Source organism: Atractosteus spatula, chromosome 12, assembly GCF_055471065.1.
Source record: "Atractosteus spatula isolate fAtrSpa1 chromosome 12, fAtrSpa1.hap1, whole genome shotgun sequence".
Lineage (NCBI taxonomy): Eukaryota > Metazoa > Chordata > Actinopteri > Semionotiformes > Lepisosteidae > Atractosteus > Atractosteus spatula.
Genome location: NC_142717.1, coordinates 42,038,895 through 42,061,956, shown reverse-complemented (window position 1 = coordinate 42,061,956; position 23,062 = coordinate 42,038,895). Strand labels below are relative to the sequence as shown.

The 23,062-nt window shown below is 42.2% G+C and overlaps 2 protein-coding genes across 2 annotated transcripts; one reads left to right on the top strand and one right to left on the bottom strand.

Annotated features, from left to right (window-relative positions):
• Positions 1-1,928: 1,928 nt before the first annotated feature.
• On the top strand, positions 1,929-16,402 carry krit1 (KRIT1 ankyrin repeat containing). The gene is made up of 17 exons (XM_088929130.1): positions 1,929-2,086; positions 4,539-4,708; positions 5,205-5,361; positions 7,354-7,446; positions 7,888-8,017; positions 8,153-8,396; positions 8,686-8,801; positions 9,494-9,637; positions 10,552-10,708; positions 11,046-11,153; positions 11,522-11,678; positions 11,965-12,116; positions 12,678-12,844; positions 13,363-13,450; positions 13,735-13,941; positions 14,338-14,454; positions 16,048-16,402. The coding sequence occupies exons 2-17, from the start codon at positions 4,607-4,609 to the stop codon at positions 16,135-16,137; spliced, it is 2,229 nt and encodes a 742-aa protein (XP_088785256.1). The 5' UTR covers positions 1,929-2,086; positions 4,539-4,606; the 3' UTR covers positions 16,138-16,402.
• A 1,776-nt stretch (positions 16,403-18,178) lies between these two features.
• On the bottom strand, positions 18,179-22,574 carry LOC148823112 (uncharacterized). The gene is made up of 7 exons (XM_088929791.1): positions 19,549-22,574; positions 19,229-19,299; positions 18,975-19,151; positions 18,826-18,896; positions 18,681-18,725; positions 18,319-18,453; positions 18,179-18,222 (listed from the first exon to the last, which is right to left on the bottom strand). The coding sequence occupies exons 1-7, from the start codon at positions 19,707-19,709 to the stop codon at positions 18,193-18,195; spliced, it is 690 nt and encodes a 229-aa protein (XP_088785917.1). The 5' UTR covers positions 19,710-22,574; the 3' UTR covers positions 18,179-18,192.
• Positions 22,575-23,062: the final 488 nt, after the last annotated feature.

The window sequence follows — 23,062 nt, the reverse complement described above, 5'->3', positions numbered from 1 at the left end:
CCCTTACGCTGTATTCTGCCCATGGCATGTGAAATAGGAATCCCAACCCCCGACTTCATATACCACCTCACCTTCCAGAGAACAATAACGACAGGGGGCAGCCGAGACTCGCAAGGCAATGTAGATCAGGAATGGCAGTTTTCCAAGGTCAGAGGCTATTGTGACAAAGAGCCTGAAAACCACATAGAGCTTTACTCAGCCTCAGCTTACTTGCCATTGTGTCTTTCTAGTTGAACAGACACAGGTGGGGGATGACACTGCATCTGATACACGCGCAATAAATGTTTTTTTTTTATTTTTGCCTTTTGCAGTGGTCCAATGGGGTCGATTTTAAGCAACACACCTTAATGGGGGCAGATCTGAAACTCTGCAGTTGGTACAGCGTTGATATCAATTACAAATCGCGTGTGCCCTTTTAAAAAGCTGAAAGCAAATTCACCAAAGTGTTACCAGAAAGCTGCTGTCAGAAGGCTGAGTCAACCTGAAGGGTATCCATGAAGTGATATAGGATACAAGACAGGACTACACCTGGGCTGGGGTGTCAGACGCCCACCTATGTGCACACACACGCCGTGAGGCAGCAACACTAACCTCAGTGTCAGTATGCTTTCCGAATGGATGCCAAATTCGAAAACTAAAATGAATTCGATTTAGAACGCAAGACTGTGACGTTGTTAATTATTACGAACTTGGTTGGAGCAAAAACCAGAAGACACAGTGTTTCTCTAGGGTCATAGTTGTGAACTTCTGCCGTAGACAACCCATCGATCCGTTGATAACAAATCTTTATCAGCAGAACGAGCTGACACGAGTTCCACGGCGTCAGTGGGGCACGTGCTACAGAAATAATCGTCGTTTTTCTATTAATACGTTTATGAATTTGCGGCTGTTATAAACAGTTTCTTTTGTTGTTCTTTGTCTATCTCAGGCCATTAAAGATGAAGTATGTAAATGTACATACAGTATGTAAAGTAATGTTTTGCATGCCTGTTGCCTATATTGTGTGACGTCTTATTTTGCATGGTTTTTGCATGTGACAGAGTGGTTGTTTCAGCGGCACTTGTTTTTCACGTGGACCTGTTTCTGCTTTTATGCTCCCATCACACCATAAAATCCAACAGTCCATCAGTCCTCACCCCCACCCCACCGGACCCCCTTAACCTGATAACCTGCCTCAGTGGTGTTCCCCTCCACGTTTCCGGAACACCCACCCACACAACAAGCCTTTTAGAATACAATTACCTGGAACGTGGATTTTATTTGTTCAGTATATTGATTCAGGTTAACTTCCATGTAAACGAGCACACCCAAATTCATTTAATGGCAAAGCTCGTTTTACTACAACTGGATTTACTCACATCATATATCATATTGGATTATTCCTAATATAAGTTCCAATAATTAATAAAACATTTTTGTCAATTCATGTATATCTTAGATTGCATTAAAGCCTCCGGAACGCAATGATTAGGGCTGTCGGCGCCTCTCTGCTAGAGATATTCTGGAGACTCGACTCCTCGTAGTAAACCGGATCACAGCTGATCTCTCGGTCTTAAAATTAAAACTGAAAATAAATGTATTCCGGAACTGGGGGGCGATCTTCATGAAGACACCGTGCTCGCCGCCTTCACATTAGTCCGCTACATGGGATTTACATCCTGAATGCTCGTGTAGCGGTGTGCATTAGAAATCCAGTATTGGAGCCAATATCGCCAGCCTAACAGGAAAGGTAAGAGATAACCTGCATCATTTTAACCACCTGTTGCAGTGTGTACAGTACAAGCTCAGAAAAGGTCAACAGCTCAAACTGGCCCCCTGGCAATTCAAATGAGATGTAATTTGTCTCCGGGAGCCGAACAGCTCTTGACTGATGCTAGTGCCACAGGCGCGACCCGGAACTTCAAAACTTACCAACCCGAAATAATAGCGTGTAGGAGGAGAGCAGAGCTGCTGGTGAGGAAATGGTTACACAGGAAGCCAGAGACTCTTTTTTCTTATGTTTTGTTGTTGTTGTTGTTGTTCCATATTTACCTGTAAAGGCATTCGTCTGAATTTCCATTTAAAACGGCACGCTTCTGGATGATCGGTAGGTAATGTATTTTAACAATGAACAGAGGAGCGAATACCCTGTGCTTTTGTACTGTACACAGTTTGATACTGCTGTTAATAACGATGCTAAGGTTAATAAATGTATTTATACTCCTGTTGAACGATTGTAATTCGCTCTTCGTCGGCGTGATTATAAATTCTCATAATACGAAACGGTAACAAGAAGGAAGAACAACGTACTGATTTTGTAGCGGTTGACTTAAACTGGGTGTGACTGTCACTGCTGTACTTTGTTGTGATGTCACTCCTTGAGATGTTAGACAAAACGAAAGAATAGATATGTACGCCCAAATATCTCAAAGAAATATGTCTTTGGTTTGAATGAATAGGCTAGCAAGGATATTGTGATTCACGATTTTTAGTATTAAAAATACAGTGTTACTTGATAAGACATGATACCGTATCATGTACATTATAAGAAATTATTCTCTGCTTTAACAACAGTTGTTGTTCTTATTGTTACAACGTCGTAACGTTTACTGTTTCGTAATGTATTGTCTGCATTGTGAGGTCTTATCTGCTGTAGTGTGCATGTCCCGAGAGAACAGCGCAGATAAGATTCTCGTTGTACACGTACACATGGCAAATAAACTCCTCTAATTATTTCTATAAGTTGTAAAAGGTTCATACGAATGGGAGTTTTTCCGTTAGCAGTACAGCTTGAAATACACCCCTTCAGTTGTGTTTGCTGTAGTTACGACCACTGTCCACCTGGTGGCACAGCTATACTATACAGTCAAATGAAATCTACTGCCTTTGCGTTTCGAGGTAAATTAAAGATAAAAGTTATTGCTCCCTAGGGGAAAGTTCTTGTGGACGAACTGGACATTCTGTACATCTGAATACGTAACAAAACATTATACATCACGTCTATTGCAGATGCATAAGTCTTTGCAAAAATTAGTTACGGCAGGTTACACAAGAAAAAAAAGTCCCTTCTAAAAGAATTGGGAATGACAATTCCAGCTGAATACAAAATAGAGGAGATTAAAATACCCTGTCATTTTACAGTTCACTTTATTTCTTAGTACTCGTATTCCTTAGATGAGGGAAGAAAATGCCTTTTACATGATAAATAATGATCCATACAAAGAGTAGAATCATTTGCTGCACACTTCAGCCCTCACTTTACACTATAATTTAGGAAATGTCATAGTACAGGCTGAGCTCAAGGTAATGATTAAATACTAATAGCATTATTTCTAAACCTCATAATGAATTGCCGTGTATAAAGGTCTTATTTTAAAAAAAATATGGTGTTAAAACAGTCCATCTTAAAGTGCCTCACTTTAGCCTTTTGCTGAAGCTTTCTAGAAATATATATTTTTTTATTGGTTACAGTCATGAGAGTATGAACTGATTACAGCACAGAATGATATAGTTTATTCTTCTATCCCACAAGAACAGCCTTATACTGTTTGGAATATTTCGAAGGGTACAGGTCTTGGCACTTTTCTGGTAAGGTGTTTGTGGTAATCTTTGCACTCATCAGTAATATTAGTAACACTTATAGTAATTGTATGTTTATTCAGTAAGTGTGCCTGAATTCTCTGTGTAGTCGGACTGTCCAGGGTGTGCTAAACTGGTGATATGTTTAGGATGCTTGTGATGCTTTTCTGTAGGACAGAGTTTAATGTTTCAATCAGTAGTATAGGTAATTGCAAAAAAATACTCAGGTTTTGAGAATTGTACATATTTTTGCAAAGGCTTGTGCTGAAGTACGAAGTTAACAAGTAATTCTAAACCTGTAATAAGTCATTCTTGTTATAAATTAAGTAGTTATAACAAGTAATTCTCGTTTACTGCCCAGAAGCCAAATACATCCTAGAAGTGACATTTTCAAATGTAGAGATGCTGTGTGCTAGTTCGGGACAGCACAGCTTTCACGCAACTGGTGCACTTGGATTGCACAGTGTGTGAGCGGAATAATAATATAGTTTGTCCAGGAGGGCGCAATCATTGTGGAGGAAGTGTTCTGACTTAATTTCTCTTGACACCCTTCTATCAAGTTGGAAATGTCAGTTGTGGATCCGTTCGGCTCACTGTCACGCCCCACGTGTAACACCAGAAGAAGAGGGGACCTGTGGATCGGTTCCTGCCATGTGCTGCCCTGTGAGAGTTTCGTCTCATAAGGCAGAACTGTTAGTTTTGTCTAAGTGACGTCAGAACTCAACGGTCAGTGTTCAGTTGCAGGCTGAGGAACCCCCCTGTAGAATCCTGGCCACAATGAGCTAACAGCACAACAACAGGCTTGAACCAGCTGTGGTTATACTACGGGGCTGTACTTCTCTATGCACTGTAATCGCTGGATCACTCATGGGGACCCAGGAGAGCTCGGTTTTACACATGGAACCCGTCTAGTTAACTCTGTAGCGAAGTTGAGAAGAAACCCTGCAGTACTCGGATTGTGTGTGTTTCAATTTTTCTAGGCATGGTGAACCTCGGGGGACTGTTCTTACTTCTGAAGCGTGTGAGAAACTGAAGCCGATCCCACAGAATGGGGAACCAGGGCAACCTGGAAGACGTATTTGTAGCTGTGATTCGACCGAAGAATCCTGTCAGTCTGAACTCCAAGGAATACAGGGCCAAGGCGTATGAAGTAAGGAGGAAGACTAGATAGAAATGGAAGTGCAATATTGTGTCAAATGGTTCAGATGTTTAGGAACTTGGGTTTTAATTATTGAAAAAGTACCACCGACCTTTATTAAATCCTTAGCTGAATCCTTAACCCTTATGATAGCTTTACTGCTTTCTCTAGCCCTGGCTGCTGCCCGAACTCTAACTGTAACCCTATCTTAAATCCTGATCCTAACCTTAACACCAGATCCTAATTCTTACCATATTTCTAGTGCTATCTTTAACAGTAAAGCCAAACTTGACTGCTGTCTGTTGCTTTAACTGTAAGCTAGATCCCAGCTTTACTGTTAACCCAGACTGTAGCTTTAAACATAACTGGCACTACAATCCTTAATGTAGCCCTCATCCTTGCCCTCAACCTAACATCTAGTCCTTTGCTTTAGCCTAACCCTATTTATGACTCCAGCTCTAACCTTTGCACAGATAAAAACTGTTACTGCTTCTTTTTTCACTTTCAGATTCTTCTCTTAGAAGTTCCTTTGGAAGGGAAGGAAAAGAAGAGGAAGAAAGTTCTTCTAAGAACCAAAATACAAATAGATGGTGATAAATCCAGGTCAATTTTAGAATATGTGGATGAGACAACCAAACCTGTATCGAACAACCAAGGGTTCAAAGGTAGATTGAACTATGACTTTATTGTGGGCATGGAGTTCTTGGTGTGGTTATTTGTGCATGACCTAAATATATGATTTTAGGAATTCTCTAATTGAAACATGGTATCTGGTCAAAGTGTCTTTACATTAATTTGCATTACAATAAGTACAGAGTGGGCATCTTACATCACCTGTACATATACCACGAGAAGTTTTAAAAATGTGGACGTTTTTAATAAATAGGAAAATGTTATCCGTTCACATTTAATTGACTAATTTAGATGATGGGCTTTTGTGCCACTGGTCCATGAAGGATTCCAGCCATACCCACAACAGGTTAGTAAGTTAACTTGAGCGGACTTGTAGTTGAAATGCATTGTTAAAAATGTCTTTTGCCTTTTTAAAAATATAGTTTGAACATTGTGTCCACCCCTGATCTGATTAGTGTAGTAAATTCTCGCAACAGCAACAGCAGTCTTGCATACAGGTTGGGTGTATTACCTGTATGTCTGATAGGTCAGTAGTGTCTGATGTAGTCTTTTAGATACCCATACACTTGAAAATATTAGTCTGATTATAAGCAACCATGTCTACACAGGGCATATTCATGCGCTAGAAATGTTTCAGCAACAGCATGTGTTAAATTAAACAATGTTTTTTATTTTGTTGAAAGGTATGACTTTGGAATTAGCCAGTTCTGCCTGAAGTTGTTTTATTGTAAAGAAAATATAGCAGGGAGCTGTGTCATGTGAGCAAACAAGAGGTAGAGAAGGCAGAAGAAAGAACAGTATTTTTGCAGAAAGGCAATATTTTGCAGAAATTTTTAATTGCTGAAATTGTGTTTTCTTGTTTTTTACTTATCGTCGTAAAAACACTTCTGAACCGTCCAACGTCGTTGTTGTTTTATAACTCAATATAATTTTGGTTGCTGTGAGCAAGTGGTTTCCTGTAACTGTTGCCACAAAAACAAACATTTCAGATGGCTTTAGTGAGTGAGCATGCTCGTGCTGGAAGAGGTGAGGTTAGTTTTGGTTTTTCTTTTGTCGTGGTGAGGCTTATGACTCAAAGGCAGCTGTCTCCAAACCCTGGCTTCTTTATCAAGTCTCTGTCGAGCTGAAACACACCTTACAGGATGAGGCAGAAAAGGAAATAACCTGGGCCAAAACTTTGTTTTTTAAACCGTTATTTATAATGCTCATGCATTTTATTACAAATACATGCAGTACGTGCAAGAGGGTGCATTTTTATTAAATTCAGAAAAGTGCCGTTCCCAGCCCTGGTCTTCGGGGACCACTGTGTGCGCTGAGCTCAAAATCCCCAGTGGTAATTGATGCCTTTAATTGGACTCCTGGCTTGTTCAGTCTTTTGGCTAATCCGATTCTGCACTCAGTCCTGAGTTTCACAGATCTCCCATTTCAAACTTATAGTATCCAACAACTACAGCTTGGAGACCTTTATAGACCTTCTCCTCAATGTGCCTGACTAAACAGCACTTAAGGGTTACTCAAGTGTATAATGTTGATATACTCACTCAGGTGGGAATGACAACTTATTAAACACTTCTACAATTAGTTTAGTTTCCTTCTGTTAGACTGGCCACACTTCAGGAAACATCCTTGAATAATGGGTGGTTCTGACACTCATCAGTTGTATTTACAAACATGCCACAAGCGTAAAACGTGAAATGCATGTGTCCTGTAATTAAGTACAGAACTAGAACCTGTAATTAAGGAGCAAAATGCAGAAGGGAGCGTTGGGAATAAAATGGCAGAATATTATTCCATGTTGGTTGCATCATTCCAGGAAATTCTGAGACTTGTATTACAATCATTACGATTATGGCCTGAAGAACTACAGTGCCAGTCAGATAGATAAACAGGGCTGCCTTTTCTTCAGTGTCTCTGCGTCAGTAATGTTTTTGAAGAAGGCATGTTAGCGGGAGCGCTCTGCTTGTTTTGTGAGGAGAGAACGGTTTTTAAAAGGGTGTGGCCATGGTGTGTGTTGCTCGCTGCAGGTAAGCGAGTGGTACACATGAGGACGTTTCCTCTGGATGGGGAGAACGCGGGGAAGGAGGCCTCTTTGTTCGTTGTGCCAGTCACTCCCAAAGGTAAGCTGCTGCCGGGCGTTTTTTAAGTCGAAGATTAGTGGAGGCTTTGCTTTACCTGAATGTGTTGCCTGGAAGAGATCTAACTGTTTTCATAGCTGTATATAAAAATGGCATTTAACATATTCAGTCTAAAATAGGAAAATGAATAATATGTATGTAATGGCAATAAAATGAAATTTGGTGAATAAAACCTCTTGCTCGAATGGCAGTGATTTGTGATTTCAGTGTGGATGGTTTGAGTTCAAATTATAGAATTATAGAAACTAGTGTAGCTGTGAGTTTCACTGAAAGTTTACCTGCAAGAGCTAATTTGGCCATTCTTTTTTTTCTGGCACTCATTTATAGTGGAACTTGGCGGTGGGATCTAAGATGGCATTTTATTATTTTCCAGTATAATACTGTTAAGCAAGATGTCTGTCCTCACTTGTTCCTAATTCACAGACAACAGCAAGCCTGTGTATTGCCCTGGGAGTCCAAGCTTTTACTGCTTTCAAGACATCATGCGAGTGTGCAGTGAGACGAGCACTCATTTCTCTACTATTACAGCTCGGATGCTCATAGCTCTGGACAAGTAAGGTTCAATTCCAATTTCTACATGTAGAGCACCGCAGAGTATGAGTGGTTCTTGTCAGCCTTCGGTGCAAATCGGCTCATCTGTCAGGCTTACGTCTGCTGACGGTGCTCTGGTTCTCTCCCTGGTCCCAAGGTGGCTTGCCGAGCAGCACGCTGTACCCCACGCCATACCAGCTCTCTTCAGACCTGCCCCTGTGGAGAGGGTTAAAACCAACGTCACCAACCCTGCCTATTCCATCGAGAGCAGCCAGTCAGAAGACACGCTGCACATGGGCTACACTGCCCTGGAGATAAAGAGCAGGATGATGTCTCTGGAGAAAGCAGACATGTGTATTCAGAACCCACTCTATGGCTCTGATCTGCAGTATACAAATCGGGTAAAGTCAGCTGTTAGAAAATTGTGCAAAACAGCTCTGAGCTGTAGAAGTATACAGATATTTGAGTGTGTTATTTGCTTCGGAACACTGATATAAGGTTGAAGTTTGGTTTAATCCAATTCCACAATGTCTGCTGGCAGTTCAGATTTACTCCACAGTGCTAAAGTTTTTTAAATCTGCTGGGTGACTGTTTTCTTTGATGCAGGAGTGATTAAAATGCGTGAGTGCATGTTGTGTGTGAGCATCCTCTCAAGCACTGCAGCAAAGAGCATGTCTCTCATATTCCCAGGTGGACAAAGTGGTCATAAATCCATACTTTGGTCTTGGAGCTCCAGACTATTCCAAAATCCAGATCCCAAAGAGGGAGAAATGGCAGCACAGCATGAGCAGTGTGACTGAAGACAAGTGAGAAACTTTTCTTTCTCAATCGTTCCTGTGCCACTGAACGCTGGAACAGGTCTCTGGCCTCACTGAAGTTCTTTGAACAGACTTATGAAATGATCCTTTCTGTTAGAAAATTGACCTCTGACCGCATAATACCTTTGAGTTTGGGATTTATGTATATGTTAACAGTGTAACGTTTGTACTTTATTCAGTATTTCATGGACACAAAAGTGTTCTTATTGGCAACCTTGTTTTCGAGCCCTTGGATTTTTTGCATCTCAATATTTGTTTGCACGATTTGCAGCCTCCTTACATTTAGTTAGCAATCATTGGTACAACAATTTGCCCATTAATTAGTGTGGCCCTTTTGCTGGTTAGACTTACCTCAATTTTCCAAGCGTTTGCCTATGAAACCGCAAAGAGGTTCTTGCAATGATGAGAAGCGAATTGAAGAGCTGCTACTCCCAGTTGTTCATTCTCAGTGGCCCCTGACAGCCTTCACTATGGTAATAATGGTGATGGAACTGGTTTTCTACAAGCATTCACTCTTGACGATACCCTGGAAAAACACGTAAATTTGCAAATACTGGAGTTTCTCGGGACGAGACGTGTTCAGAAACGCAATCCGGATCGTGTACAATTTTCTGGTGAACCCGTGATGGGGTCCAGGGTCCTTTCAGGAATGAGGATGTGTCTGTGTGCTCGGTTCTCAGGGAGCGGCAGTGGGTGGATGACTTCCCCCTGCACCGCAGTGCCTGCGAGGGAGACACCGAGCTGCTCACCAAGCTGCTGGACAGCGGCTTTTCAGTCAATCAGCTGGACAGTGATCACTGGGCCCCCATACACTACGCTTGCTGGTAGGTTGTCATAGGAAAGCAGAGGCTTCCTGGGTGTCTTTAATACATCACTGAAGTCAGTAATAGTAGAGTATCCTTCCATATTTCCTTGTTGTCAAACCAATATATATATATATTGCATATACTGAGAAATCTAGCAGTGGTCTAACTGAGAGAGAGTTTTTAAGTGTAGTGTACTTAACACCTGCTAGAAACCTGCTACATCTGCATGTAAGTGTTCACCTTTGCACATTATAGTGTCCTTTGAAAACCTAATTTATAACCTGTATTTGCCACGGTGTTATCTGCTGTGTAGTGGGGTCGCTGGTGCATAATGGCTGCCATGTGTCATCCAGGTACAGTAGGTGCTGTCCTTCATAGATGGATGAAATGGGTGCAGTAAAATGAGGTTTATAAATTCAGGGAATTATCATGGTTAAATATGGCTTTAAATTAAAATTACCATGCAAGTTATTTCTGTATGTTTGTGAGCACATCTCACAGTCTGACGCACAAATATAACAGTGCCAAGCCAAGTAATGTGCATGATCAGGTTTGGTTGGGCCTGTGAGTTTGATTCAAGTTTGAACTCCATTTTTCTTTGTCATTGTTTGTCAAATTGCAGGCAGTTGACTGCATTTGGATTGTTAATTGGTTAATAGTGTGGGGTACCACAGGGATCTGTACTTGGACCACTGCTCTTTCAAATTAACATCAGTGACCTAGATTCTGATACAGCTCAAGTTTGCCGATGATACTAAATCAAGAGGATGAGTACACAGTAGAAGCATCACTCAATTTTTCAACCTTGTATGGTGGGCCTTATCAAAAGCTTTCTGGACATCTTAAATATACAGTATTATGCCATTTTATCTAATGTCCTTGTTGCTCATTTGAGGAATTCAGGCAAATAGCTGAAGTGAATTTTGCTGCAGGTGCGGAAAGGTGGAAGCCACACAGCTGCTGCTGGACAAGGGGAAATGCAATCCCAACCTCCTGAACGGGCAGCTGAGCTCCCCACTGCACTTTGCTGCAGGAGGAGGACATTCCGAAATAGTGCAGCTTCTGCTCCAGCACCCGGAAATCGACAGGGTAAGACTGGCATCGAGCAGCACACTGGCGCAGTGGTTGGTATCAGTGCCTTGCCGCACTGGAGCCCTGGGTTCAGTTTCTGGGGTGGCATCTGTGTAGATTTTGTAGGTTCTCCCTGTTTGTGCGCGGGTTTCCTCTGAATGCTCCAGTTTCCTCCCACAGTTCAAGAACGTGCTGGTCGGTTAATTGGCTTCTGGGAATAGGAGCCTTGGTGTAAGTGCGTATGTGTTTGTTCATATAGGTTATGGTGTGTCTTGAAAATCTCTGCGGAATCTGCAATATCCAATAAGTCCTTTGTGTAACAACTATAGGATATATCATTGCTTATTTTTTCCAGCACATTGTGGACCAACAGGAACGAACACCATTACAAGTCTGTGAAGAGAACAAGCAGAACGATTGGGAGGCGACTGTTAAGTCCCTCCAGCAAGCCATGAACAAACCAGTATGTGTATTTATATAAAATTTATACTTAACATGAAATACTGTTTAACTGAGATGTCTTAGAGCCAAGTTCGTACTGCATAGTTTTCAACTTCATAAGCTGGACATGTATTCACACTTTTTGGGAGTTTTAAAAATGTATATTGTATTTTAAAAGGTAAAAAACCTTAAGGACTGTGGGGGGGGGAAAGCTGAGAAAATTCAACAATGCATGACACATTTGTCCATGTAATAGTGCTACAATTTAAAGATGTTATTGATCCTCCCTGTAAAAACCATTCAGCTTCTGAAAAAAATCACCCTTCCCTATGATTTAGTTTTCTGCAAACAATAATTTGCAGAAGAGCAAATGCTTGTTTCCGTTTCTAGTATGAAAAGGTGCGGATCTACCGCATGGACGGCTCGTACCGCTCTGTGGAGCTGAAGCATGGGAACAACACCTCTGTGCAGCAGATCATGGAAGGCATGAGGCTGTCCCAGGAGACGCAGCAGTACTTCACCATCTGGATCTGCTCCGACAACCTCAGTAAGAACTGCAGGCCTGTCTCCCGCTGTCGGCTTCGAGCAAAGGCGCTGGATACGACACAAATGGGAAAATAAACATTGGCAGAAGGCGTCTTAAGTTTTGTGATTGTATGCAAAGTCAGACCATCTGACACTGCCGAATTTTGTTCCTGCGTACTCACTGCAGAACCAGTGACTTGGTGTCATCCGCAGTGTATAGAGATGTTTATAGTGCTGACTGGAATTCCCGGTCGTGTGTCTGTCCGGCCCGTGGTGACCTGGCCGGTCTGTGTGCTGCCTCCCTTCAGGCCTCCAGCTGAAGCCGTATCACAAGCCCCTGCAGCACCTGCGCGTCTGGCCAGAGATCGTCAACGAGCTGACCGTGCTGGATCCCCAGAGGGAAACCCCCCAGCTCTTCCTCCGCAGAGACGTGAGGCTGCCCCTGGATATCGAGAAAAAGGTTGGGTTTGCAATGCATTCTTTGATCTACAAACCCTGATATGATCTCTTTTATTTTAGACTTCTGTTCTTTTGCTGTTTAAGTTCTGAATTCCAAAGTCAGGTCTGAGTGCATTTTAACATCAGTCATGCAGATAAGACCTTTTGCGTCCTGGATTGTTTTACTTAATTACTGTGCAAGATTATTAACGTCAACCACAGCTCAAAATAAGGGGGGGAAGAGCAGGCAAACACACTGCTCTTACTTTAGAAACATGCATCTAGCTGTCCCCCCCTTGTTACAGGAATTGGTGCCATTTACAGAGATAAAACTCGTAAAACCTCCATGTAGATCCTGCTCTCCTTTATAAAGAAGAATGGCAGATCATGATAAAGTAGATGCCTTTTAAGACTCCAGTGCCATTCCCCTTGTTTCCACTTTACAGCTTGCAATGCTCATCGAGACCTTTGCCAGTGATAAAAAGACCTTACAGACTTGCTCTGCACAGATGTGCAAGTCGGATAGGGGGGAAACTGGGGGCCCTGCACATGAGAGCTAACGCATCGCTCTTGAACTGCCTAGGTTGAAGACCCCCTGTCTATTCTCATACTGTTCGACGAAGCCCGACACTGCTTGCTCAAAGGGTTCTTCCCCTGCCCTGACAGCAAGCTGATAACCCTGGCAAGCCTTCTGCTACAGATCATCTACGGAAATTACGAGAGTAAAAAGCACAAGCAAGGATTCCTCAAGTAAGAGCAAACGTATGGCCTTGGTTTATGTGTTTATGGGTTGTTTATTGTTCCATCCCCTGGAGACGGCCTATCTTCTTCAGTTACAGGGGGCTGTAAGGCCACCCGTCTTATGATAAATGAGAAGAACCCAAATAGCTCAGTTGAGTGTTGGTAACTAAGCTAATTGATAGCAGAGAATATCATTCTGCCATTTCTTGAGCCAGAATATTTGATACTACGGCTGGCTAACTTTTTCTAGACTGCCTCTTTATGTAAAGAAGATTCTACTGTTCTTAGTGTTCTCTTTTGGCCTCAATAGAGACTATGAATATGTTAAGAAAGTCAAGTACGACACTGAAAAACTTTAGAAAGCTTAAGCTAAAATCCAGAAACTTGATCTTTGCAGATCCTTAGACGGCACAATTAATCCACATATTTTTATATAGAGGTATATAATCGTAACAATCGTAATGCAAGTAATGCATTCTTTTTATGCTGTTTTGAAATATTTTTCTTAACATATTCTTCTTTAACAGTGAGGAAAATCTGAAATCAATTGTCCCAATTACAAAGGTGAAATACAAAGCACATCATTGGACAAACAGGATACTCCATGAATACAAGGTTGGTTTTATTTTTGCAGTGCCACATGAGTTTTTCTTTCACATGCACCTGGTTCTATATTTTGAAAATATATCTATATTTTAACCAAGACAATTTGGGGAAAATGCCTGGCTTTCATTAATTATACATTTTTTGCATTCATTGTGTAAAAAAAAGGCTTCATCAGGCTTTTCAATCACTAATTACAAAAATACCTTTCTGAATATGCAATGGAAAAGCAGGGACAGGGAAGGAGGAAGCAGAGTGAGAAACGGGCTTTCCAGCTGACTCTGGTTGTGTTTCAGAGCCTCAGCACCAGTGAAGGTGTGAGCAAAGAGATGCACCATCTCCAGCGTCTCTTCCTGCAGAACTGCTGGGACATCCCCACCTATGGAGCAGCCTTCTTCACCGGCCAGGTCTTCACCAAGGCCAGCTCCAGCAACCACAAAGTCATCCGGGTCTACATTGGGGTCAACACCAAGGGGCTGCACCTCATGAACATGGAGACCAAGGTGCTGGCGTTGCGTTTTACTGATCATTTCCTCTTGTGGGGAAAGTACATTTCATTGACACCAAGACGCTTCTTAATGTCTCAGAGGCTGCGTTGGCTGTGAAGGTCAATGCCACAGTGAGAGGGGGAAACGAGAAGCACAGCTTTTCAGCTCCTGCAGAAGGCCCAGCAGCCGAGACAGTGTTTTTCTTTCAGCTTTCCAGCGTGGAATTCTTAACTTATACTCGTTTCTTAAAAACCCATGCTGTTTTAGGAAAAATCACTGCTTATCATATTTTCATTCACACGTTTGAGTGAATAATACATTGCTAGTTCACCCTCTGAACCGCTCGTTGGTGTCTTTGACCTGAATGGTGCAAAGGAAGTTGAAATAAAGCTCTCTTCTTTTTGACCCAAGGCCCTGCTCATCAGCCTGAAGTACGGTTCATTCATGTGGCAGCTGGGAGAGGCAGACCAGTACTTCCAGATCCACAGCCTGGAGAATAAAATGAACTTTATTGTGCACACCAAGCAGGTAAGAGGCAGTGGGCCCAGCCAGCAGTGCTGTGCTGTGCTCCCTTCTCTCTACAGTGCACTGCATGGTGTTGTGCTGAAATATAATTATTTTTTACCTTAATCGCAGTCTGAGGTTAAAGTCAACCCATCCCCTGGATCCTTGTGTTACATTTGCATTTTCTCCAAATACCTTCCAAAGAAAGGAAAGGTTTTAGGTTTTTGTCTTTTTTTTAATTATATGCTGTCCAGTAGCTTGTAATGTGGAGACTGTTGGATTATAGATTTGCCAGACGCCGCAGGATCACCCATCCTTTTTCCTTTGTCAAGGGGACTGGGGAGACCAGCTGTTTCCACCAGTTAATAACCAGCTGATCCAGTTCATCCACACGCAGGGAAGCTCTTTAAAAGGGGATCGCCTGCTTACGTGCCCCATCCCTCCTGTTGTATTTTGAAAGGGCTTTTTTGTAAGCAAAACTAGTTTTAAACAAAGGAATTCAATCTGCATTTTGAAAAAAGATGGTACATACTACATTATGTGTACAAAATAATATATCTTACAACATTATAACCGACTTAAAATGGCCCTGAGGTGTTGAGGGACTGGTTAACAGCTGACCTGCTTCTAGAAGCTGTAAAAGACCTTGATTACTTGTAAATAGACACAATAGGTGCTAATTAATTAATTAATTAATTCAGCAGCAATATCACCCTGCAACTCACAACTGGCAACCCACTGAAGCTAAGCAGGTGTGAGCCTGGTCAGTACCTGGATGGGAGACCTCCTGGGAAAAACTAAGGTTGCTGCTGGAAGAGGTGTTAGTGGGGCCAGCAGGGGGCGCTCACCCTGCGGTCCATGTGGGTCCCAATGCCCCAGTGTAGTGACGGGGACACTATACTGTAAACAGGCGCCGTCCTTCGGATGAGACGTAAAACCGAGGTCCTGACTCTCTGTGGTCATTAAAAAAAATCCCAGGGCGTTTCTCGAAAAGAGTAGGGGTGTAACCCCGGCGTCCTGGACAAATTTCCCATCGGCCTTTATCAATCATGGCCTCCTAATAATCCCCTCTATGAATTGGCTTCATTACTCTGCTCTCCTCCCCACTGAGAGCTTATGTGTGGTGAGCGTTCTGGCGCACTATGGCTGCCATCGCATCATCCAGGTGGGGCTGCACACTGGTGGTGGTGGAGGGGAGTCCCCATTACCTGTAAAGCGCTTTGAGTGGAGTGTCCAGAAAAGCGCTATATAAGTAAGTGTAAGCAATTATTATAATTATTAATTAGTTTATTGATGGTGTTTGTCCTAATTCACACCTGGTTAAGTATTGGAATGTTTGGGTACATAAAGGACTTTCTCAGCCCTTTCTGGTGGTTGTGTGCTTGGCAGCAGGCTGGGGAGACTGCTAAGGGGTAATTTTGTTCACAAAACCCACAGAGTCTCTGTGCTGACCAGTATCGTCCTTAGTGAGTTTTCATGAGACATCTTGTTCATGTTACTCTTCAAATAGGACAGGCTGTACACATTCATAAAATAACTTTCAATTACATGGTTACATAAAGAGGAATTGGACTGAGAAAGGTTATAGTTTTTTTTCCCTCCCATTCTTGTTAATAGGCTGGCCTCATTGTCAAGCTGCTAATGAAGCTGAGTGGACAGATGACGCCTAATGACCGAAGTTTATCTGACAAGTACGCCTATGGATAACTTGACGTTTAATGGACACAGATGAACATTTTTGTTTAATAGTTCCTTCTTTGGTTTGTATGTGGGAGTGTTACTGGATTCTGTCCAGTCATTTCCAGAGTGGTCCTCAGTGTCTTGCTTCAGATGGTAGCCTCTTTATTAACTTTCACAGTTTTTTTATTGCTATTTTTGTAGTCGACATTGAGGTAGAGTTTCTTGTATGCTTTTTGTACATATGTATTATTGTTTCATTTTATTAAAGAGTATATATATATTGCAGGGTGCCTGAGCATGCTTATCCAGCTGTGTTTTTATTTGGAGTGCCCATCCATCTCTTTCTAACTCCTTCATCCAGTTCAGGGTCAGGAGCCTATCTCGGCAAGCAGCAACGGGCGCAAGGCAGGGTATACTTCGGTCGGGACGCCAGTCCATCGCAGGGCTCACACAGACATACACTCACTCACACCAGGAGCCATTTATGTATCCTGTTATACCACTGGAGGGAGTTAAAGGGTCGGCTAGACAGAAATACTGTAATGAGCGCAATCGATTACAGACACGTGTAACCTTGCAGGTTTGGCGTCATTCCCAGTTTTGCAAATTCCAGTTAAAAACCTCTTCCCAGTTTCAGCTCCGAATATTTTAAAAAGACACTGGAATTGCCAATTGATTTGCCAGACTGAATTGTGCGTTCATGGTTATGTATTATTGTATGCCAAGAGAGAACAAATGTTATAGTGTTGTCCGATTAAGAAACATTTATGAAAGGAAAATATATAAGTACACTATATATTTCATAGGGGCTATAGCTTCTTCAGTCAGACTCTCAGCGCATGTTCTTGTTTGGCTTCTCGGTTTCAGGAAACAAGATCGAAGTGTACCGTTAATGCAACTCTAGCAACACATCAGCCTGACCCGAGTAGGTTAGGACAATATTAGCCTGACTTCGTGATGAAGAGCACGCTTTACCTACCAATCATTTTAAATGATCCTGTTAACGTGGGAGCAACTGTCAGGACAAACTTGTTCGGAGATGAAGTCTGGAGATCGCCACAACCGTTTACAGTTTGCGTACATGTTATTATTTGAAATATACTGTAGTTTCAGCACACACGATCTCCTTTGATAATGTTACTCATTGCAGCTCATCGCTAACAGAAGAAATACAACCTATGTGCACTGGACTGCGATACTCGAGAGTGGTGCATTTTTTTGCTCCGTAGGCGACTCGGCGAGCTATAGCCAAGCGCCAGTGTGCCAAACAGTAAGGAAAGCGATGTTTGCATATACAATATTATCCACTGTACACGTAGCTTCTGTTTCCTGACGCTATGTACCCTTATCGAAACATTTTCTGTGTCAAATGTACAGCGGAATAAAATATAATCTGAAAAATTGTACACGTGACACAATAAAAACTGTCTATAATATCCACACCAGCAACATGTACAGTATATTACTCTCTACTACTCGGATCTTAAATACAATGTTTTGGGAAGCAATTTCATTTTACTCCATTCTTCTATGACTCAGGTCAACTTTCACCTGCACCACCTTTTTAATACCTGCCCTTCCTGACTCAGACCCTGAAGCCCAGGCCAGCTTTCACTGGACTCTCACAAAGACAAGAGGCTGCACTGAGATCACATTTGGGATCTCGAAGTTAAGATTTCATTGGCTTGGCAGTCTGAGATTGTCCCCAGACAGGGCATGTAACATCACTGTCGCATGTGCTGAGCTGATTCACACTGCCCCCCTTAGGAAGGAGAGAGTTCCTCCCTCCCACCTCTATCCTACAATACCCTCCTCCCATTCCTCTGGGTCAGCAGGATCTGGCAGAGACATCATAGCAGAAGAACATCATTCTAGTTAAACAGCGACCAATTATTTAAGGAAATATTTTGGGGGGTTTGCATGAAGGTGATTTTTTTCTTCTGATTATATTTAGGTCACGTTTTTACCTGGCTTGAGGCTTTCTGCAACATGGAGAAGGGGAAAGTGTCACCAACTAGCTGAATCACCCCAAAGCATGTTTGGGAAAAAAAAGACAATAAAGCAATAAAGGAAACATGTTCTTTATTGTGAAGATGATGATGATGATGATTCCTATGAGGGAGAGAAAAAAAACAGGAAAATCAATCACTCCAAAAGCACTTAACACTCAAGTCATTTTAGTAAAGTGCTTGACGTGTACACACTTACATTCAGCTGCTTCTCAAGAAGCTTGATTTCCAACTCCACCTTCCTCCTCTTGAGCCTGTAGTATTCTGTCTGTTCTTGCAGGTATCTCTGATAGGTGATCTTGATATCCTCATCAAGGGTTTGACTTCTAGGCCTCTGAAAACCAGCAATGAAGATGTAGTTACTGGCACAACGAGACCATACATTGAGAACATCTTGCACCTACTGACACCTGTCATCTCCATGCTTACGGGCCTTGGGGTAGAAGGGCCAGCCTCTGGGTAGGGTGGATGTGGGTCAGTTTCCTATAGTTATCAAGTTCACCACTCAGGAGGGCATACAGTCACGTGGGATTTACACTGATATCGACAACTAGATTTTACCTTCACATGGTCAGAGAAAACAGAAATGGTCTCTTCATCTCTAACCTGTATGAGAAAGAAAAATAATGTGAGGTTTATAGTCACACAAATCCACTATCAGCACAGCTTCCATTTCGTGTATGTGGCAGCACAGGCTGTAACTCACAAGAGTGGCAAGTTCCCCTTTGTCCAAGATTTTAGGTCGTGGGTCCGGAAGGCTGACAGACCCACTGGTCACTGCAAAAGCAGGAGCAACATCATAACACAGTGGGAGAGAGACACAGTGGCAAACCACAGAAAATGCACTTAACCAACCTTTGTCTAAAGAGCGTGTTATGATAGGGCCAGCCTGTTGAGAACAGCTGCCCCTAAGTCCATCCTTTATAGGGTGACCCTGATCCTGCACAAGGCTCTGCAGCTCGTCTTCAGGGCTGAAGTCTTGAAGTGGGGAGCCCTCTCTGGTCTTCCTCTCCTCACGCTTCTTCTTGTTGGCTAAAATTAGGGAACACTTCCATTCAGAGGTTTGTGCTACATGGTGCATAGTACAGTTCTCAGGAATAACCACTTACCGCTTTGGATGATATTCTTGTATTTTGTCTTGACCTGCTTCCAGGTCCTCTTGACTCCCATTGTGGTACAGCTGGATGCATAAATTGAATTAATTGGGAATTAACCTTTATGTCCCCTAAGGGAATTTACTTGAATTTTCTTAAAATCCTTCAGTTACTGCTGCATTAAAACAATGCTGTACAACTACGCGATGGCTTAAATAGAAGCTCCACTTCGATGCCGTAATGATGTAAGTTAAGGAATCACAATCAACGCGTGCTGACCCCGCTTAGTTTTATCATTTTCAGAGGCATTTCATTGCATCAAGTAATTAACTTACGCATTCAATTTATCAGCGATTCTTTGCCAGGCATCTTCTCTGGCTTTTGCGGCAGCTAGGGTGTTGTTCCTTGCTGTTAGAACAGATTTTTCCTTCTCATAGTTCTCCATAAGCAGCCGTAATTCGTCCACGCTGAAATAAGACGCACGTTCTTTTGCCATGATTTCGTTTGCGCCGATGGACGACTGCCTTTTAAAGGGCGGCTTGCAGTCACAGTTTGCGCCTGACTTGCGTTAACCAGACAAATGAAACCAGAGTTTGCTGTCGTGAAACCGGAGCGAAGCTGAAGTCAGTTATTGGGTTAATTCAACCCGGCTAACTTGAGAAAATCCTGAAGAGGTCAAACCTGCTTCGTGAAGCAGCCTCAGATACGGAAACCTCTTCAGACCTGAATTCAGTCTTCTGTAAGAGGAATCAATTAATCTTGGAGTTTTGACCTGGGGGTGTGTCACAAAGCAAAATTACTCAGTCAGCCGGGTAACTTTAGTAAATACTGTATGTTGACAAAGGTCTGGATTTTCGGTTTCAGGAAGCAAGACCGTACTATATCCGGTTAAGTAACTATAGCAACACATCCTATTAGCCTGTTCCGAGCAGGATAGTTCAGTCTTAGCCTGGCTTTGCGGTTAAGCGCTGTACTCACAGACCAATCAGCCCCCTGCAAAACAAATGATGTCACGTTTCTTAAGGGATCCGGCTGATGCTGGAGCAACTATCAGGAGAGCTTTGCAGAGAGAATAGCAGCCACTATACTGTACATGTAGCCGTTCCCTGTAGCTATATACCGTGATCTAAAAACTTTCTTGCACGATCTCTCAATGTAATAGACGTTCTGGACTGCACAGGCATTAAAACCCCAACAGGGCCAAGCAAGGCTGATTTTGTTCACGGAAAGTCAATTCACAGTATAATAATAATAATAATAATAATTGCTTACACTTATATAGCGCTTTTCTGGACACTCCACACAAAGTGTATAAATGTATAGGTGAACAAATGCTATTCTAAAAAGATATGAGCACTGATTACACAGGGCACAATCAAAACTGTCAATAATTTCCATTTCAAGTTTTTAAACATGTGCCTACAGTGGGTGTTAGGTAGATTCGGGAGTTCTGGATCATATTAATGTACAGTTTCTGTCATCACCATCATTCCTATGTTATCAGATTGATCTGCGAAGCATGGTGTCACATCAGCATCAGATATTAAGAGAATCTACGCTGTGTTATACATTCGAGCAAAGTATGGAAGAAAAACAATCATTCAAACAATCATGAAGTACACCGTGTTGTGAAACAATTACGTTTAGTTCCAGTAACCAGTAATTTTCCAGTCACTGCCATGGACCCCTCTTTGGGGATAGTTAAACAGTGACCAATTATTTTAGGTCACGTTCTGCACTTTGGTCACTTTCACAAAGGCTTCAATAGGAGCTCCAGTTCAATGCCATTATAATGTAAGTCACGACAATACACGCGTGCTCACGCCATTTGGATAATTTTGTCATATCTTGAGATATGACATTATATTACATAATCTAGTTCATTAAATTTCTCTGTGATTCTTTTCCAGGTGTCTCCTCTGGCTTTGTTATCTCTTACGATTGTTTAAACTTGACTTGCTTTACCCAGACAACTGAAAACGTATTTTGCAATCATGAGACGGGAAGCAAGCCTGAAGTCAGTCGTCAGGTTAATTAAATCTGGCTAATCTGAGAAAATCTTAGTTAAACCTGCTTGCTGAAATAGCCTCCTGCACGGAGCAGGTTAGGAATTTAAGATGTGTTGCTATAGTTACTTAACTGGTACAGTCTGATCTTGCTTTGAGAAACCAAAAAGCCAGACCTGTGTCAACATATTTATGAAAGTAAACTGGCTGATCTCACTTTGTGTAATACTGTACCTCCATGAATTACACAGAATTGGAAATACACCCCTTAGATGCGATGTGAGTTTTGCATACATAGAGTTATGTAAAAAAAGTCTTTATAAGCAGAGAAAAACACCAAACAATACTTGCAAGGCTGAAACAGGTGAATATCCACGGAAAATTAACACACAGAAGAGAGCAAGTAGACATTGGTTACACATAAGACCTCCTGACATCTCCTATCACCACGAGGCCTTAATAGCTCAGAGATGAGGTCCCTCTGCCAGTTGGTCAAGTGACAACAACCAGCCTCCAAATAGCACTGCTACAACACCACTAATCAGAGTAAAGCCCAACAACTGTACCTCACCCACTGGACCCTAAAAAGACAAAACTCACTGACTGAGTATCTGACCAGGCAAAGAGCCAAAAAGGAGAAACAGAGAGGACATGCTCAATGACCACTGCCTTTCCATAGAAACTGGATGACAATTTGATCAGACAGACCTCGGTCCTCTCTGGAGAGTAGGTGGCTACTCATACAGTACAGGCTGTGCTCCCACTGCCAGCAGGGATAAGCAGAGCCTGGGGTGCACTTTGTACTGCGCTGCAAAAAAACACTGAGGGATCACACAGTGTTCTCTAAAATAACTAATCTAATCTCAGAATTTCCCACACCTGGCAGAATCAGAACAGATTCCAATGCCCCTGGGAGAGAGAGGAAACTCGATAAAGCTGAGGCCCACTATGTGATCTCCTGTTACAGCATGAGAAACAGAAAATGAGCCTCTCTAATAATAATAATAATAATAATAATAATAATAATAATAATAAACTGTCCCCTACAGGATGTATCCTTTCCCGCTGGGACAGGCTCTGGCTCACCCACAGCCCTGCTGTGTTGAGTAAAACAGTTAAAAAATGAATGATGTATAATATGTTTTCAGATATAAATGTCTAATAAAAGTGCTTTTACTGTAAATCTTCCATGAGTTGTTATTGCTTTCTCAGGACTGTAATTCATTGGTCATGCTCTTTGAATCTGAACTTGTGCACAATCAGAGAAGCAGAGAGGCTCCTGTTGGTACCTTGTCAGGTGGGATACAGTACAATCAAGACGGCATTGGATCATCTAACCACAAATGCAAACTGGAATTAGTAATCATACTTATCTTCGCATCTCTTCATCACGATCGGCATTGGTACATTTGAATCCACTGATAAATGCGGCGATTGAACTAAAGGATTATTTTGAAAAAAAAAGCCTCTCTGCTATCTTACTTTCTCCTCTGTCCTTTCACAGACAGGAAGTGCACAGTATACCGAGCAGGTGACAACAACCAACACTCACACCACGCCAATATCACTCCTCAACCCAGTGTCACTTTACGAATTCGGGCAATTTTCGACGCATCCTTGTGGCGTAATAGCAAGAGTACTTCCTGTTTCACTGTTACTATGACAACGCATTACAGGAAGTAGCATGCTACACAAGCATTGTTCACAGAAAATTTATGCAGAATAATTCCTCTTTCCTGTGGTAAGTTTAAACGACATAAGATTTTTGGACACAGATTTGATAAATTACCGAGTTTAGGCTACTGTGGAATTTGTGTTAATATAGGATTTATTCTCTCCACAT

Excerpts from the sequence above, each read along its gene's own strand:
- krit1 (XM_088929130.1), top strand. The coding sequence starts at position 4,607 with ATGGGGAACCAGGGCAACCTGGAAGACGTATTTGTAGCTGTGATTCGA. Across the intron at positions 8,802-9,493 it reads AGCAGTGTGACTGAAGACAA|GGAGCGGCAGTGGGTGGATG; the intron begins GTGAGAAACTTT and ends CTCGGTTCTCAG. Across the intron at positions 9,638-10,551 it reads CCCATACACTACGCTTGCTG|GTGCGGAAAGGTGGAAGCCA; the intron begins GTAGGTTGTCAT and ends ATTTTGCTGCAG.
- LOC148823112 (XM_088929791.1), bottom strand. The coding sequence starts at position 19,709 with ATGGCAAAAGAACGTGCGTCTTATTTCAGCGTGGACGAATTACGGCTG. Across the intron at positions 18,726-18,825 it reads AAGGGGAACTTGCCACTCTT|GTTAGAGATGAAGAGACCAT; the intron begins GTGAGTTACAGC and ends TTTCTCATACAG. Across the intron at positions 18,454-18,680 it reads TTTTCTCTGACCATGTGAAG|AGGCCTAGAAGTCAAACCCT; the intron begins GTAAAATCTAGT and ends GCTGGTTTTCAG.